The sequence below is a fragment of the Sphaerodactylus townsendi genome, linkage group LG13 (assembly GCF_021028975.2).
Source record: "Sphaerodactylus townsendi isolate TG3544 linkage group LG13, MPM_Stown_v2.3, whole genome shotgun sequence".
In the NCBI taxonomy this organism is placed as follows: domain Eukaryota; kingdom Metazoa; phylum Chordata; class Lepidosauria; order Squamata; family Sphaerodactylidae; genus Sphaerodactylus; species Sphaerodactylus townsendi.
Window position 1 is genome coordinate 24267855 of NC_059437.1, and position 16685 is coordinate 24284539.

The window sequence follows — 16685 nt, forward strand, 5'->3', positions numbered from 1 at the left end:
GAGGATCAAGATTGGTAGCCATAAATCGACTTCATAAATCTGTCCAAGCTGGTATTCAGGGGTACACAGCATCTGAACATGAAGGCTCCATTTAACTGCTAGTGGCGAGGAGACAATTCATAATGTGCGTGACATCCTATTTCCTCTGATTCTTTTGAGTTCAGCGGTGTTTGATTGTTAGTGGGCTTCTGGTTACCAGCAGCTGCAAATCAGGTGATTGCTGTGTGTTCTAGGAACTGACCCTGGCTAGCCCCAGCTATTGATCCCAGATGGACTTTTCTAGGAAGTGGCTCACAAACAGATGTTTGTCATTAAACGACTACATCATCCAATGAAAACTTTCCTGTGTGGATACTTCCTTCTTTGGACAAGATGAATGTACTCCTTTATGAGGTACCTAGAAGACTTTTAAAGTGGAAAGGTTGTCCGTTACACAATAGAATAAAGCCACCTGTAATGTAAAAAAGAAAAGGACAGAGCAGTACCCATTGTGGTAAAATGCAAGTGTGAAGCGTGAAGAAGAAGAGTGAAGAAGAGGAGGAGGAAGAGTTTGGATGTATACCCCCCTTTCTCTCCTTTAAGGAGACTCAAAGGGGCTTACAATCTCCTTTCCCTTCTCCCACCCCTCCCACAACAAACACCCTGTGAGGTGGGTGGGGCTGAGAGAACTCCAAAGAATTGTGACTAGCCCAAGGTCACCCAGCTGGCATGTGTTGGGTGACCTTAGGCTAGTCAAGCTAACCTGGTTCCCCAGATAAGCCTCCACAGCTCATGGCAGAGCAGGGATTTAAAACCGATCTCCAGATTAGAGTGCACCTGCTCTTAACCACAACTATACCATGCTGGTTCACCATGCTGCTCTTAACCACTACACCAACATTAAGAACAAATGGCAGCTCTTCATTGCACTTGTTGATTAGTGCATCTGTGTAACTGCTTTGGGTTTGGGCAAAGGCATGCAAGGGATTAAGAACAAGCAACCCCATGCAGGTAAGTGAGGGTTGTGTAGTTGTTAGAGGGTCCAACTAGGACCTGAGAGACCCAAGTTTGAACCTCTGCTCTGCCATGGGATCTTGCTGAGCACGCCTGGGGCAGTCCCAAATCTCCACCTAATCTCACAAGGTTATTGTGAGGGTAAAATGGAGGAAAGGAGAAGGATGTCAGCCATTTTCGATCCCATTGGGGAGAAAAGTGAGGGTATAAATGTAGTAAATACAGAAATTAATAAATAAGCCAACTGAAAGATACACCACTGGAGGGAACCCTGGGAGAGTACAGATAGTAACATAACTGCAGTGAATTGGAAACTTCATAGGAGTCAAACTCTGGTTAAACCCCATTTGGGATCTGGAAGGGGGGAGATAGAGGGGAGTATTCGGGGGTTCGCAGAGTGGCCATGCATCCAGTTCCACTAATGCCTCAATGCTGCTTATTCTCCCTTAAAGGGCCACAGTGGAGGAATGTGCTATATGGAAGGAATGTGCTCAGGTTGCTGGCTGAGAGCCAGGGTGGTGTAGTGGTTAGGAGCAGGTGAATTTTAATCTGTAGAACCGGGTTTGATTCCCCACTCCTCCACGTGAGTGGCGGAGGCTTACCTGGTGAACCCGACATGTTTCCACACTCCTACATTCCTGCTGGGTGGCCTTGGGCTAGTCACAATTCTCTCAGCCTCACCTACCTCACAAGGTGTCTGTTGTGGGGAGAGGAAGGGAAAGGAGCTTGTAAGCCACCTTAAATCCAAACTCCTCCTCCTCCTCCTTCTATATTTCTTATACAATTAAAACTTCCATGGAAAAGAAAATGGATGTAGATCATCACATGTGGTCTACACATGATTTTCTGGCTTATCAGGGAACCACCACACCTTCCTAGCATTGTGTGCATGCAGTGAATTAAACATTGTGACAGTCCCATGTGACAGACTCTATGTGTTCTACTCATGCTTGTGTTTGCCCATACAGCTTATATCAGTGGTGTCGAACCTTTGGCACTCTAGATGTTATGGACTACAATTCCCATCAACGCCTGCCAGCATGGCCAATTGGCAGGGGCTGATTGGAATTGTAGTCCATAACATCTGGCGTGCCAAAGGTTCGCCACCACGGGCTTATATGGGGGAGCAGTGGGGAGATATGGGTGTTCCGGCCACACCTGAAGCTCTGTAAGCCAATGTAAAGCTGCAACAGTCTTGTCTCATATGATTAATAATGTTTACTCTGTTTTAAGAAAATTTAATTTAAAATAAAGGTCAATTTTTCATCCATTTGCAGCAATGTTGCAGAATAGTATCTCTGTATGTGTGTGTGCGTTTTCATTGCAAATAAGAGGACTAGAGACTTGAATCAAAATTGTGAGAAATGTGTAGTCTCTGTAGCCCTTCCTTTCTATAGGCCCTGCCCTGTGGCTGTGACTTGTGTAGTAGACTGAGATGTCTAAACAGATGCTCTTGGTTCTCTGTTTTCACCTGCCTGTCTCTTCTACTTCGGATGCTAATTTGCATTAATTAATTGTCAGGGAAACATTGTTGGTATTTTTATCTTAGCTCTTCAAAGCTCTGAGTACATTTCTTAATATGCTGGCATCTATATTTTGCATCAAGCCAAAAAAAAAGTGGGGGGGCTCAATCTGCTTCCAGGTGCTGTTTAGCATAATCTGAAATGTGTTCAAAACACTGTGTCCTTCCAGGCACAAATGCTTGGCCAAGGGGCTATTCTGGAATGGTGAGTAGGAAAGAAGCAGAGAGATTTATGAATGGGGACAGGAGTGCAGTGACAAGAAGATGTGAATGGGAAGAACAGATAATCCATAGAGCAGATCTGTCAAAATTCAGGAAAGATCTCTAGCCTGTTAGCAGCCAGTTCAATGCAGGAAGACAGGTAATGACATTCCTTAGGCTGGGAACCAAGAGAGCTGTTTGATAGCACCACCATGTGGCCATCGTTAACAAATACGCTTGAGGAGTTTTGCATTCCTTAGTTTTTTTCAGTTGCACATCCATTGTACTGAATGTCAGTTTCAGGACATTTCAGTGGTGCCCAGTTCTTTTCCCATTGCAAAAATTCACATTTCTATCCCACCTTCTCTCCAAGAAGTTCAGGGATATGTACAGGATTCTCTCCCTTTCATTTTATCCTCACAACCGCCCTGTAGGGTAGGTTAGAATGAGAGAGAGAGAGAGAGAGAGAGACAGACAGACAGACAGACAGACAGACAGACAGACAGACAGACAGACAGACTATCCCAAGATTGTCCAGTGAGATTCATGGCTAAGCGGTGGATTGTACCTAAGCCTCTGCACTTCTAGGCAGACACACTAACCCTTTGCCACTAGCTTTCAAATCAGTGTCAGTTAGCTGGGCAGTCTGTTTCTAAACTCAGTTGATTGGCAATCTCTCTCTTCTTCCCCTATGAGATAACAGTACTGTGTTTTCATACCGCCCTGGCATAGAAGGGGGGGTGTGCTTCTCAGGTACCCCTGCCCACTTGCCAGCCTTAGAAGGGTGATGTTGGCATTGCAGAGATGGGAAGCCCACTCTCTGGCAATTGCCAGGTCATTGTTTTCCGGTTCTCATGCTCTCAGCCTGCTTATCATGTCAGCACATTTTTTTAGTGCATGACCAAGGAAGAATGTGTTCTCAATACAATACAATAGTCCTATTGAATAGGTACTCATTTCTAGCCACAAGAAGTCTCCTGATTTCTTTGCCTCCCTTGATTATCTTAACCCAGACACTCCCTTCTATAACTAACTTCTTTTGACCACCTTACAGTACACTCCATTGTTTCTCCAACAATCCACCCGGACACCTCCCAGAGGTTGGCCTGACATCCCTAGAGGTGGTCCTTCCCCCTATAAATATCCTACCCCTCCCAGACCATTGTCCAGCACCATCAACACCTTTCCATCTTTGTTGCTGTGCCCACGCATCCCCCACTCTCCGGAATCAAATGCTGGTCATTTGGCTCTGAATCCTGGATCTTCTTCACTTCATGATCAGGTCATATTACCCATACACGCCATACCCTTTTTCTATTCCAAATCTATTTTCAAACCTATCTATATCTGAGGAACTCTGTGTGTGCATGTTTGCTGAATTGAATCCAGGGCTTGTGCACCCGCATCCCTACAATAAAGACTGTCAAATTTGCGTTCTATTCCTCCCTGTGGATTTTCTTCTGAGAGCTGATCTCTGAATATACTTGTGTTAATGATTCTTTACCCAAGCCACCTGCAACATTAATAAGCAGTCTGCTCTAAAGCTAACATTTCCCACATTATTGAGAGACTGTGTCTCCACCTTGGGTAACAACTGGACTACCTTACACATAGGTTGCCAACTTTTAAATTGGTCTCTCCAGCCATCGCTTTCAATACCATTTCCATCCGCAAATAACGACGGGGCCATGTGATTTAATTTCATTCCTTGAAAAGCCTTAGTTACCCATTTCTACTCATCAAACCTGTATTAAATGAGCAAGACATTTTTTTCCTGTTCAGTATGCCATCCCCACATAAACTCATGTTGTTAAATGACGTATGCAAAGTCCTTTGAATGTTTAAGAAAAGCACCTTATAAAATGCCAGGATTTAGTGTATTGTCGAAGGCTTTCGCAGCCGGATTCAACTGGTTCTGGAGGGTTTTCCGGGCTGTGTGGCCGTCGTCTGGTGGATCTTGTTCCTAACTTTTCGCCTGCACTGTGGCTGGCATCTTCAGAGGTGTATCACAGTGATACACCTCTGAAGATGCCAGCCGCAGATGCAGGCGAGCTGTCTTAAAGAACAAGATCCTATGAACCATCAATCACAGCCAAACTCCCAAACCACCTCAATTTATTGTTTATTGAAGCACGCTGATACCCGTAACATCAAATAGTTAGGATCGCTTGGTCACTAACTGGAAAGCCACTTCCTGGCTTTTTCCACTGACATCCTTTTATTCCACAAAACAGGAATGCAACTATAGCGTCTCCTTCCTCCTTTCTCTCATGGTCCCTTTTTCCTACCCCTTCTCTCCAGTATACTCATGAACGGGACTACAGGTCACTCTCTCCATCTTCCATGTGCTGGAGCTCAGAACAGGTGAGAGGGGGAAGGTGGCAAAGGGACCATCAGGAGAGCGAGGTGGGGATAGCCTTTTTTTTTCTGGAGATCTCTTACAGAGAAAGCCAGGATCTCTGTGTTCAGTATGGCAACTCTAGAAAGAGTTTTTTTCTTTAGAGATGGTACCATTTTACATGTGCTGTACACCCAGACCTGGACCAAAGGCTTTCAGCAACAAAATCTACTTTCTTTAGAAGCAAAAGAAGATCTTCTTTTCTAAAGCAAACTATTGAAAATTCTCCCTGGGACTAAGCCTTTTGCCAGTCAACACGTTCACAGGAATAAAGATGGCAGAATTAAAAAGTCGAGCAGAGAGACTCCTGAAACACTGCTTGGAAAAACCTCTTGAATTCTGCAGTGCCCATCTACAACCGCTGTCTGCAACTCGCAGATTCTTTCCCCGTCCTTTGAGCTTTAGACACATCTTTTATGTGGCAGTGAACGAGAGAAAGACAATGGCTTCCGAATTCAGGTCAGGACTGTCAAACAATCACCAGGGGATGGGAGAGAATTGTGGGATACATCAGACAAGTCCTATGATCATCTGTGCTTCATGCTGGCAGGGATCAGAGTGTGAGCGAGTGTGGGGGGGGGAACATAGCTTTGAAAAATATGAAGATATGATGGTTGTGTGGCAGAACACATGCATTGTATGCAGAAGGTCCGAGGTACCTCCAGTTCAGAGATCTTAAGTAGGAAGTTCTGAGGAAAACTCTCATTTGCCCAACACTCTGAAAATGGACTGTCAAACACATGGTCTATGGATCACATCTATCTGCTAAAGGGGTTCCTGCCTCCCACCACACCCAAGCCTGCTGGAGGGGAAGGCAGCCTGCTTCCAGGCAGGGTGACAGCACTACAACTATTGCTATGGCAACCACCTGGGACACACAGGGCAGAAGGAAACTTAGGCCCAAACTACATGATTTGTTTTATACGGGGACTTGCCCTACATCAGCTGTGAGTTCCCTGTGGCAACTCAATTAAGAAGAGCCACCAGGGCCCAATTTGGATCAGCATCATAGCATGAGGGGACAACAGGCACCCCTCTTCCCCCCACACTACAACCCCAGTCAGAATCAGGCCCCTCCATAGCATTGCCAACTCTGTGGGGAAACTCTTGGAGATTTGGGGGTAAAATCTGGGAAGGCTGGGGCTTAAGGAGGGTAGGGACCTCAGTGGAAAGTTAATTCTCCAAAGCAGCCATCTTCTCCAGAGGGGATTGATCTTGGTTGTCTGGAGATCTTCAGGCCCTATCTGGAGGTTGGCAACCCAAGGCTTCAGTAATGCTTGAGTTGCTATGGGGACCCCTCAGTTGCCATGGGGACATTCTATTGAGAGGCATGCGTTAAACATGACATGTAGCTTGGGCAAAAGATGCCCTTAAAAAAACATCCTGCAATACTCAGATGGGCAAACAGATGGTACCGGGGGGAGAAGAGGCCAGCTAAGAGTACCACTGAGAATGAGCAGTGCTTGGACCAAAAATGGGAAGAGACCAAACTCCCTTGACCCAATCATAGGCCCCTTCCGCACACGCAAAATAATGTGTTTTCAAACCACTTTCACAATGGTTTGCAAGTGGATTTTGCTATTCCGCACAGTTTCAAAGAGCATTGAAAGCAGTTTGAAAGTGCATTATTCTGCATGTGCAGAATGAGCCATAGAGTGTGGCTTCAGGAGGATAATGAAAGCCACAGAATAAAGCCATTCAATGATGGGAATGGGGCTCGACCAACTCAAGAGATATCCCAGATATGCTTTTATTTATTAGTATATTGAAATATTACTATACAACCTTCCTTCGCCATAGTGAACCGAAGATTGTGTTGAGACTTTGTAAATCAAGAAAAAATATAAATAAAACAGCCTGCTAAGATCTGAGCATGCTCCAGTTAGGCATGGATTGCTGAATGTTATGTAAAGAAGAGAAGGGGAAAGGGAAACACCATAAGCATGCTCAAGCTCCTGAGATCTTAAAGAATGTTTGGGGAGGGGATATTGAGGGGTGGGACTTCCATAGATCTCCTTTACCACCACCAACCCAGTGGGTTATTAAATGTTTTATATTTATCTGTTGTCTTAGCCATTAAGTGACATAATTATCTTTCATTAGTTCTGGGATATTACCTCAGCCTGTACTAATGGCAAAAATATATTTCATTATGTAGTGGAGGAAAGGGTCATCAAGTCACACCTGACTTATGGCGACCCCTTAAGGTTTTCAAGGCAAGAGATGTTCAGAGTCCTACCTCCACATGGACTGAGAGGGTTCTGAGGGAACTGTGACTGGCCCAAGGTTACCCAGAAGGCTTCATGTGGAGGAGTAGGGGATTGAACTCGGTTCTCCAGTCAGCTGCTCTACACCACCTGGATCTCGTGTTAGCTGGTGGCTATTAGCTCGGATGTTCTGAATGGATGGAAGCTGGATAGAAATAGTTTGGTAGCCAAACTGGGACTGGCCAGAGTGGAAGAAAGATGCCCAAGTGGCAGTTAGCTGGAAAAGCAGTTTTCCTGTTTGCTTTGGGGGAATTGATAGCACAGTCTGAAGGGCTGCTTGCCAGCTCCCACTTGTTTAACTTTTATACTTGTAAATAAACAGATATTACAAAATTTAGAACCCTACCATACATAGGGTTGGATCCAGATTAAATTTCCCCACTAATAGAAGAAGTGTAATTTCTTCCAGTTTCCCCTTTTTGCTGCAGACCCTGATTTGCCTGTCATGCCAGTAGGGAAGGAGGCAGGAAAGTTCTATTCTGCTGATGGAAGTGCCTTCTAGAAGCGGAAAACTACCTTCCAACCAATGGAGTGCGGAAGAAGCACAAAAGAGTTATTGCCAGTCAGAGCAGACAATGCAGAACTAGGTGGACTAATGGTCTGACACAGTATCTGGCAGTTTTATGTGTTAAATTTGAAGCTACTCCCTTTATTCTAGGACAGCCCAAAATAATATTTGCACAGCTTACCTAATTGAAAAATAAGTGTAATGTTAATCTTCCATCTCAAGCTCCACTTAATTAGATCGTTGTGTCTTTAGAGACAATGTTAATGCCTCTTAATGAATCCCTTATAAATAGAAGTGGGGTTTTTTTCGCATCAGAGGCAGAGTGGTTACATGAATCTTGCCAGTGTAGAACCCACAATTAATTTTGATCAAATATGTAGAAATGATCCGTGTTCCATACAAATTCCTCCTCATTTAATTAAATCACACAGAAGGCTCATTTCCCTCCTTACGGTGGCAGAACAAATCTTGAGCAGCCGTCACATCCCTTTTCCTTTGAAATGATTAAGACAGCAGCTCTCAGCCACTGGAAAAAAGCAGTGCTGGTCTGAAACTGAAGGACCAGACAGGCATGTCACCTCTTCCAGAAGCAGGCAAGATGCTCCTACCATTTCAGGAATGCTTTTTGCCATCTCAAGGCTTGCTAGGATTTAAGATAGCCCAGTAAAAAGACCAGTCAACCAGAAACATCAAGTTTCTGCAACCAGAAACACAGTGTGGGACCTAGTAGATGGGCCGTGTGACAGGAAGAGCAGGAGCCAGAAATATGACCTCATCAGCATCTACACCACAGCCAGTAGGCTGCAGACCAAGACACCAGGTGACAGGAAACAAAAGCTGAGCACTAGGAGAAGAGCCATAGCAAGGAACAAACCAAAGTCTAATGCCATGGAACAATCTTTGCCCATGCTAAGTCACCTTGCCTTGCCATCCTGCTGTTCTCGTCAGCTTGCCTACAAGAAAGGCAACTCTTGTTCCCTATGCATGTACACCTCTGCATGTAGATGTAGGCCCTTCCCATTGGGGAAAAGTACATTCAGCTCAAATGCAGCCCATCGCTACACATTATGTTCCCCAAACACAGCTCCCTGGGGTCAGTTCTGATCAGGAAAACATCAAGGGGGTGAAGGCTCAATCCCGCTCTGCCCACATGATGCAGTCCTGATCTGAATTGGGCCCCCTCATGCCTAGCAATTAAGTTCTGGCCAAGGAACATCTGTCAATTGTGTCAGGAGTTGGTAATGTAACAGCTGCCTGGCAGAAACTACTGAACCAGCTGATACTACAGGTTCATCTAATTGCTTGTTAAATGGTTAAATAGTCACATGCTCCGTCATTGGTTATAGAACTGTATAAGTGTAGTAGATATCAATGGTCTGATGTCCTTTGCTGAGGACAGATCCCAAGCCGGAGGCTCTGTCAGTTTATTCTGTATATATGCAACTACAATAATATACCTTTCCTTGATTGAATTACTTGGCTCCAGTCATTTGTACTACACACTGCACTTGATTGATGGCTCAGCTGCTAACTCTGTCAAATTGGACCTGCGAACAGTGGACTGCGCAGTTAAGCCCCTCAATCAGTGCAAAAACATTATACGTCTATGTGCCACACAACAGACAGCTCCTAAAACCATTTGATGTGCTATGCAAGGATCCTGGACTGACTTTGGATATTGGGTTATGCGCTTTTGAGGCCCCTTCCTTATTCCAGTGTGATTTTCATCCAATCTGCAGAGAAGCAGGAGACCAAATGCAGAACTTGAGGAGATTCTGAATGAGCACCTGTCCAGTACATGACACAAAACACCTTACAGGTCAGCTGGAACATTCACATACTCAGGTGCACACAGAGAGTATACACATTCCATTCAACAATGTAGAACTCGCGTTGTTAAGTGTCTGCTATCGGTACTAGTTCTCCCAATTCCAAGCATGGCCCTTTCTCCTCCACAATCCCAAATTAAGCTGGGAGGATATTTACAATGAGCCAGTCTCTCATGGAAGACAGTAGCCCTCACATTCCTTTCCCTTAATCCTCAATTTCCCAGGGACAGAGGCCAGAAAAGAATGTCCATACATTCATATACAGACACACTGAAGGGACGCTTCAGTTCACAAACACAGTAGTTCAGTGTGGCAGCTGTTTATGGGAATTAACAGCTTGGTTTGTGTCACACAGCCCCTTCCTTGCTGGGCAGCTATGGCCATCAGAACCAATAAGAGTCTGTACAAGAAAGGATAGAGTTATATCTATGTATTTATTTACAAAAATGTGTACCTTATCTTTTTGCCTGTACCTAGACCACAAAGGCAACTTACAGATTATAAACATACATAGTAGAAACATGTCTTAAAAACCATAAAAATCCAAGAAAAACTCACAATTAAAACCAAGCTAAAACACACACACACACGCAAACATAAGGACAACAATTGAAACACAGGACAGGAAATATGAATTATTGAGGAAATGCTAACTGAAAGAAACAAAAAGATAACAACAGCAGTATCCAGGCAAGTGCCTCTTGGAAAACAGCTATGGTGCCATAACCATGAAGGTCCTTTAACAAGTTCCACCTTGTCTAATGTCAAAAGGCAGAGGCTCCTGGGGCATGACCTCAGAAGATGACCACTGCAGTCAGGTAGGTTTGTAAGGGAGTAGGCAGTCCTTATATCTTACCCTATATAATTCAGCAATATGCAAATTGTCCAAACGAACCCTCAGCCAATGTCCTGCACGCTCATTGGTCGAGCGTCAGAACACTTTGCATATGCAGTCAAAAGAGCAAGCCGGGCTTCAGGGTAGCAGCCCAAGTCTCCTCCACAAAGACTCCGCATGAGCAGTACACCACTAAGTTTCCCCACATGCATCCGCAATGAAAGGTACTAACTGGAGAAAAGGGCTTTTAAAAAAAGTGATTTCTGGTGTCCATAGAACGCAGCTTGTTATAATGACACAGCAATCTAGAGCTGCTATAGAGTCCAACCTCCAAAGCAACCAGAGGAGGTGTGCTAAGGTATGCTAAGGCAGGTGTACTAAGTACTTAGTACTAAGGTGTACTAAGGAGGAGCTGATCTCTGTCATCTGAAGATCAGTGGTAATTCCAGGAGGTCTCTAGGCCCCACCTCCAAAACTCTCAGTTGGAATTCCTCAACCCCAGGACAACATGATGCAGATGAGGGTCTTCTTTTTCTTTACAAAATATATCAAATAGTTACACAGATGGCGCCATCTGGTGGTGATTGACAAATCTAACATAACTGTCCCTGGCTTGGATCAGGAAGGAAAAAGATCACCCTGTTTCATGACATGTTTTCTAATTTTTTTGGCTTTGGCAGAAATCTTTTGCCCCCTGGTGCCAGGCCTTGTGCCAAAGCCGATACTCAACCATGCTGACCCCTAACTTGGTCCAGGTGCTACAGTTTCTTCTAGCCCTCCTTCATGATCTAGTTTTTCCCTTTCAATGCCCTTCTGACTGAGTTGGAGATCTCTAGATGTCCATACATCAGCACCATGTACTCACTACCATAGTTTTCACCCCAACCAGACATGTGCATTTTAAGAACAGCTTATTTCACTGCTACACATCTCCATTTGTTCTTTACACATTCCAGAATATGCAATACCAAACTGGATTTGATTTAGTCAGATCAGAAATAAATACCCAGAATGACCCAGATTTAATTCACGTCTTTAAAGGGAAGTGACAGCAGCTCTAACGTGAAGTTTTACATACTGACACCTGGGACCCACAGAGAGTGGCACATTTAGGGCAAAACAGGTTTCAAAAGCTTTAATTAATTGAAGGGTTGATAAGGTGAGGACTGAATTATGCATAGGGGTTTGGTGATTTCCTCTCCCCCACCCCCAACTTAGCAAAGGATGCACAGGGTGAAAAATTCACTGCTAGAGTAAGTCAAAAGTTAAATTCTTCCCAGTTATGGAGGGTTCATTATTCTTAGCACCACAAAGAGATTAAGTAAGACTTAAGTATACTTTCCCCAGATTGATCAGATTCCCAGACTACCTCTGTTGAGTGGACACAAGGATGGACCCGGGAAAAATACACCGTGGCAATGTCCTCAGAGCACCAGTTTGAACCTCGCAGCTTTCTTGCACGAGTGACTTGGCCAGGGCCACCCAGTGAATATCACAGGGATCTGAACCTCATTTTCCTGGTTCAACCCTAACGCTTTAGACTGGGGTTGACACACTGGTAGCCTGGGACCTTGCTGCAAACTAGAAAGCAATATTACTGAATACAGAGCATATTGTTGGTGCTCTTTTTACACTCCCACTGGGAGGTTTAGAGCAGCATGTTTAAGCTCACAAGAGTCTTATGCTGCTGCCTCTGCCAAGGTCACCCAGCGAACATCACAGCAGAATACAATTTGAACCTTCCAAGTTGCATAAGAGATGTCTGCCGCTATTGTTCTCCAAAAATAGTTCTTCAAACTATTTATTATATATTTATTATATAATTACTGCACTACTTTTTTCATCATTCCTATTACCCATCTCCTCCCAATTATGACTGTATGACTATAGCCTGTGCTGACATTTCATTTTATTTTATGATTTTACATTTTATGTTTTTATTACTATTGATTGTTTCCTGATTGCTTACTAGACCTATATGACAATCATTAAGTGCTGTACCTTATGATTCTTGACAAATGTATTTTCTTTTATGTACACTGAGAGCATATGCACCGGAGACAAATTCCTTGTGTGTCCAATCACACTTGGCCAATAAAGATTCTATTCTATTCTATTCTATTCTATTCTAAAAGAGAAGCGTAAAATGGTGGTCTTTATCGAAAGGATATCAACCACAACGGTGATTCGGAGCCTTGCCTTTCTAGACAGGCAGATCAGTTCATGCTGAGTATTTTAGCATTCTGGTATTTACAGGTCCACTCAGTTCAGGAGTACCTTCTAATGGCTCCAGCCCATTTCAGAACATAGACAATGACTGCCTCTTAGCAGACTTGTTTGGTAGTCTCTCAGATGCTAAGGTACATTATGCAAGAGAATACTGGAAGATCCACTCCCCTTCTGAAGTTTTGGATGGGATGTAGGACTGAACTTTTAAAGAAGGGTTTTGATGCATCTTGATGAATGTTTTAATACTTTGGGTGGCTTTGAGGAGCAGCTGCTTGGACCTTTGTCTGAATGGTCATTTTTTTGATATTTTTATGATGATTGGTTTTACTGTTATCACGAGCTTTGGGTCCCAGGTTTCTGGAAGAAAGTCAGGTCTATAAATGTTTTAAATAAATACATGCCCAAAGGGCACAGTCTTAAAAACTTGGGAGACTTTCAGAACTGTCAAGGGGCCAATAGGAGGCATTTGAGATTTTGGGCAGCAGCCTCTCCCCATTCCCAGTTGTTTCTGAAAGCTAGCACAGAAAACTTGTTTTATACTGTTCATTGCATCCTAAGCATAAAATTCTAGACTTTTCCCCTAGGCCCTTTAAAAAGTGGCACATGGTGAACAGGAATCTAACTTAACAGTAAGGAGTTGGCTCAAGGGTCTCCCTGAACATACCTCTGACTGCTCTCCTTTCCAAATCATGTCCTCCACAGGCTCTACCCACCAACCTGGAGTAAGCAACCCTAGCCCTGCTGCATGTGAACATGAAATTGCTTTACACTATATCAGGCCATTGGTCCCCCTAGTAGTATTGCAGTGGCTTTCCAGCATCTTGGAAAAAGAGAGGCCTTTCCCAGCACTTGTTGGCCAATCTCCTTTAACTAAGGACTCCAGGACTTGAAGCACATGCTCTGTCATTGAGCAGTGGCCCTTCCCTAAGCTATCTGCATCATAACTGAAGCTATTGTTGCTAGGTAGTGACAACTTTACTATAGAGTGTTATTGTCCATGAGAAGGTGTGTTTAGGGCGGAATATATTTCAGGTCTGAGAGGTGGGGTAGTGCAGTAGCCAATAGACTGAGCTACAAAACCAGGTTTGAATCTGGTTATTTCTTTATGTAGCCTTAGGCAAGACATTTTCTCATGGCCTTCATTTACGGGGCAGTTGTAAAGGTTACCACAAGATAATTTATGTGAAGCACTTTGAGTTCTCAAAAAGGCTCTATAAATGTTACATGTAAATATCAAATGACAGTTTGTCCAGAGGACAGAGTGAACCTGAAGAATACAGGAGCCGACTATCTCTGCCCTACAAAAGGGACTAACTACGTAGTCAGCCCCATGTGCAGTAAAGCAGAAGTGAGCTAGCAGTTCTCCGTTGAAACTGAACATAGTCATCCTATGTAGGGACTTAGACCCTTCTAAGCCCTGATTTTAAGGATTTTTAAAGGGTGTAACTCTACTTAGGATTGTGCTGTTAGACTCGAAGCTGCATGAGAACCTGATTTGGATTGTGACCACAGAAGGGAGTCTTCAGCCCCCTCTCCATCGCTGTTTTCCCAACCTCAAACAGACCCATGGAGCCTCTAATTGTCTTCCTTGGGAAATTGTAACTCATGTAACTCATCAGTATATCCAAGTTCCTCCTGCTGGGTAAACAGCAACTTACTGGGACTGTTTCAGGTTAGAAATGTGGTGCATTGATTAGGGTTCTGGACTAAGATGCGGGGTGTGTGTGTGTGTGTGTGCAAATTCCAGCCCTCACATAGCAGTATATGTTTTGGTCTCCTGAAGGTACAATTCACAGGCTTTTCCTCTTTCATCACAATATATTTGCTAGTCTTTCAGCTTCCACAGGTAGAGGTTGCATAATGTAGTCATTACATGCCCCATGATAAGCTGCAGTACTGCAGTCAAAGCTCTATTTGTGTCCTGAGTTCAATCCAGACAGAAGTAGATTCCAGGTCTGAGGTTAACTCAGCCTTCCATCCTTCTGAGGTCAGTACAACAAGTACCCAGCTTGCTAGGGGTAAAGTATAGATGACTGGGGAAGGCAATGACAAACCACCCTGTAAACATAGTTGCCTGGTAAACGTTGTGGAGTGACATCGCCCCATAAGTCAGTGATGATCTGGTGCTTGCACAGAGCCCTACCTATATCTTTAATATACTGACCAGAGTATCAGTTAAGGGATCTCAAAAGTAGGAAAGAATTCCAAAATTCTGGAACACAATGACTTATCAAGAAGTAGGTCTAGATGAGCCAATGGTCTAATTCCACACGAGGCAGTTCAAATGTTAAAGCAGGCATAGTTTTCTGGATGTTTGCACACCTGTGCAAAGTGAAATAGTTTGTTCCTCCGAGAAACAAAAGCCATATATGGTATATTGTCTCTGTCCCTTCCCTCCAAAACAAAAACCCCAAGGCATGCCACAAAAGGACTGGGATAGAATCACTAAAAAATTAATATTTTTTTCATGGAAATAGCACATGCTCCAGACTGCTTGGTTGTAAAGATCGACAGTCTCTAACGTATCAGGCATGCTCATTTAGATAATGTCATTTTAATCACTGCTCCAGCATGAAATGAATTAAGTCACTTGCCTTTTCACATTTGTCACACTCACAGATCTGTTATCTCAAATGGCTCCATATGGGATTTTGTTTTGTGGGTTTTTCATACTTGGATGTGATAGTATTTATTTTGTTTAATTAGCTGCCGCACGGGGAACAGTATTGGAGGAAGAGGTCATTCTATTGTTTTAGATAGATAATATCTATGATCACAGTGGAGGCGGGGCCATGAGGACAAAACCAAGCTTGTGAAGTTTGCTGTGTGCACACCACATTCCCAGCTGCCTGGTGTAACTAAGTTACGGAATGTTAATATGAGTCGAGACCTAAATAGTCTGTTTATACTTTAGAAAGGAGAAGGGTACTGGTAGGATCCCCCCCCCCCCGCCCTCCCCCTTCAAGTCAACCAGAAAGAGTGCAGGCAGTCAGATTCCAGGTTTTGAATGTTCTACATTAACAGCCTAGTATGGTATGATGCCGCCTGAACTAACCTTGAACAAATAATCAGTAGAGATAAAACTGAAAGGAGGGGGGGAAAGCACTCCGCTTGTAAATTTACTCACAATGGTATCTTTCCTGCAGGATTTCATTTACCGTCCTTTTGATGCAGCCCATTTGAAGGGGCTGATCTTGCTCTAAAACAACTATGCTGGTCACATGTTCGAGCCGCCTCCTCGGTGGGAAAGGACAGTGGCCTCATGTGTCTTCAAGATCTGTCTTTAATTAGAGGCAGAGAAGAGGTTCCTCTGTGTGCTCCCTCGCTCCCTCGGCTTCTTTTCATGACACATCATGGGAGAATGTATTTAAAAAGCGGAATGTGGAGAAAATAGGCTACAGACAAGAGAGCAATTGTGTAACGGCTGGGCTCATAAAAGGCCTGTCCCAACGGTCATGTTTTCCTTTGTAGAAATTATTTTTACAGATTCACCACACTGGGTGTGGCTTCTTGTGCCTTGATAAAAAAACATACCCCCTTGTGTGCAAGAACATAATTTTCACACATCTAGTCTATTACTCTGTCACCAACAACAAACTTATAGCTGTCCTCACAGATAGCTAAAGTGTGAGTAAGCACACTCACTCACTGCTACGTGCTTCACCATGAAGCAAGAGTCCTCCTACATGCTCCTCCAGATTTTCAGTTTGGCTCAAGAAGGATTGCGGCCCAGCCCTGGGGAAGGAAGATAAGTTTCCTCGGTGATACCACTCTAAGTACCAGTTTGGTATACTGATTTGGTTGCCAGGCTGAGAATGGGGAGGCCCAAATTCAAGCACCATACTTAACCATGAAGGTCATTTTGCGTGATGTGTCCCACGTCCCGCCGGGCTTTAGCAATGT

At 44.0% G+C, this 16685-nt stretch overlaps 1 protein-coding gene across 1 annotated transcript in view; it reads right to left on the reverse strand.

The window, feature by feature from the left end:
• Positions 1-15974, reverse strand: part of GPR50 (G protein-coupled receptor 50) — a 57091-nt gene extending 41117 nt beyond the window's left edge. The window contains exon 1 of the mRNA XM_048514542.1: positions 15910-15974. Coding sequence (XP_048370499.1) covers positions 15910-15961 — 52 coding nt within the window. The 5' untranslated portion in view covers positions 15962-15974. The remainder of the gene's footprint in view (positions 1-15909) is intronic.
• Positions 15975-16685: the final 711 nt, after the last annotated feature.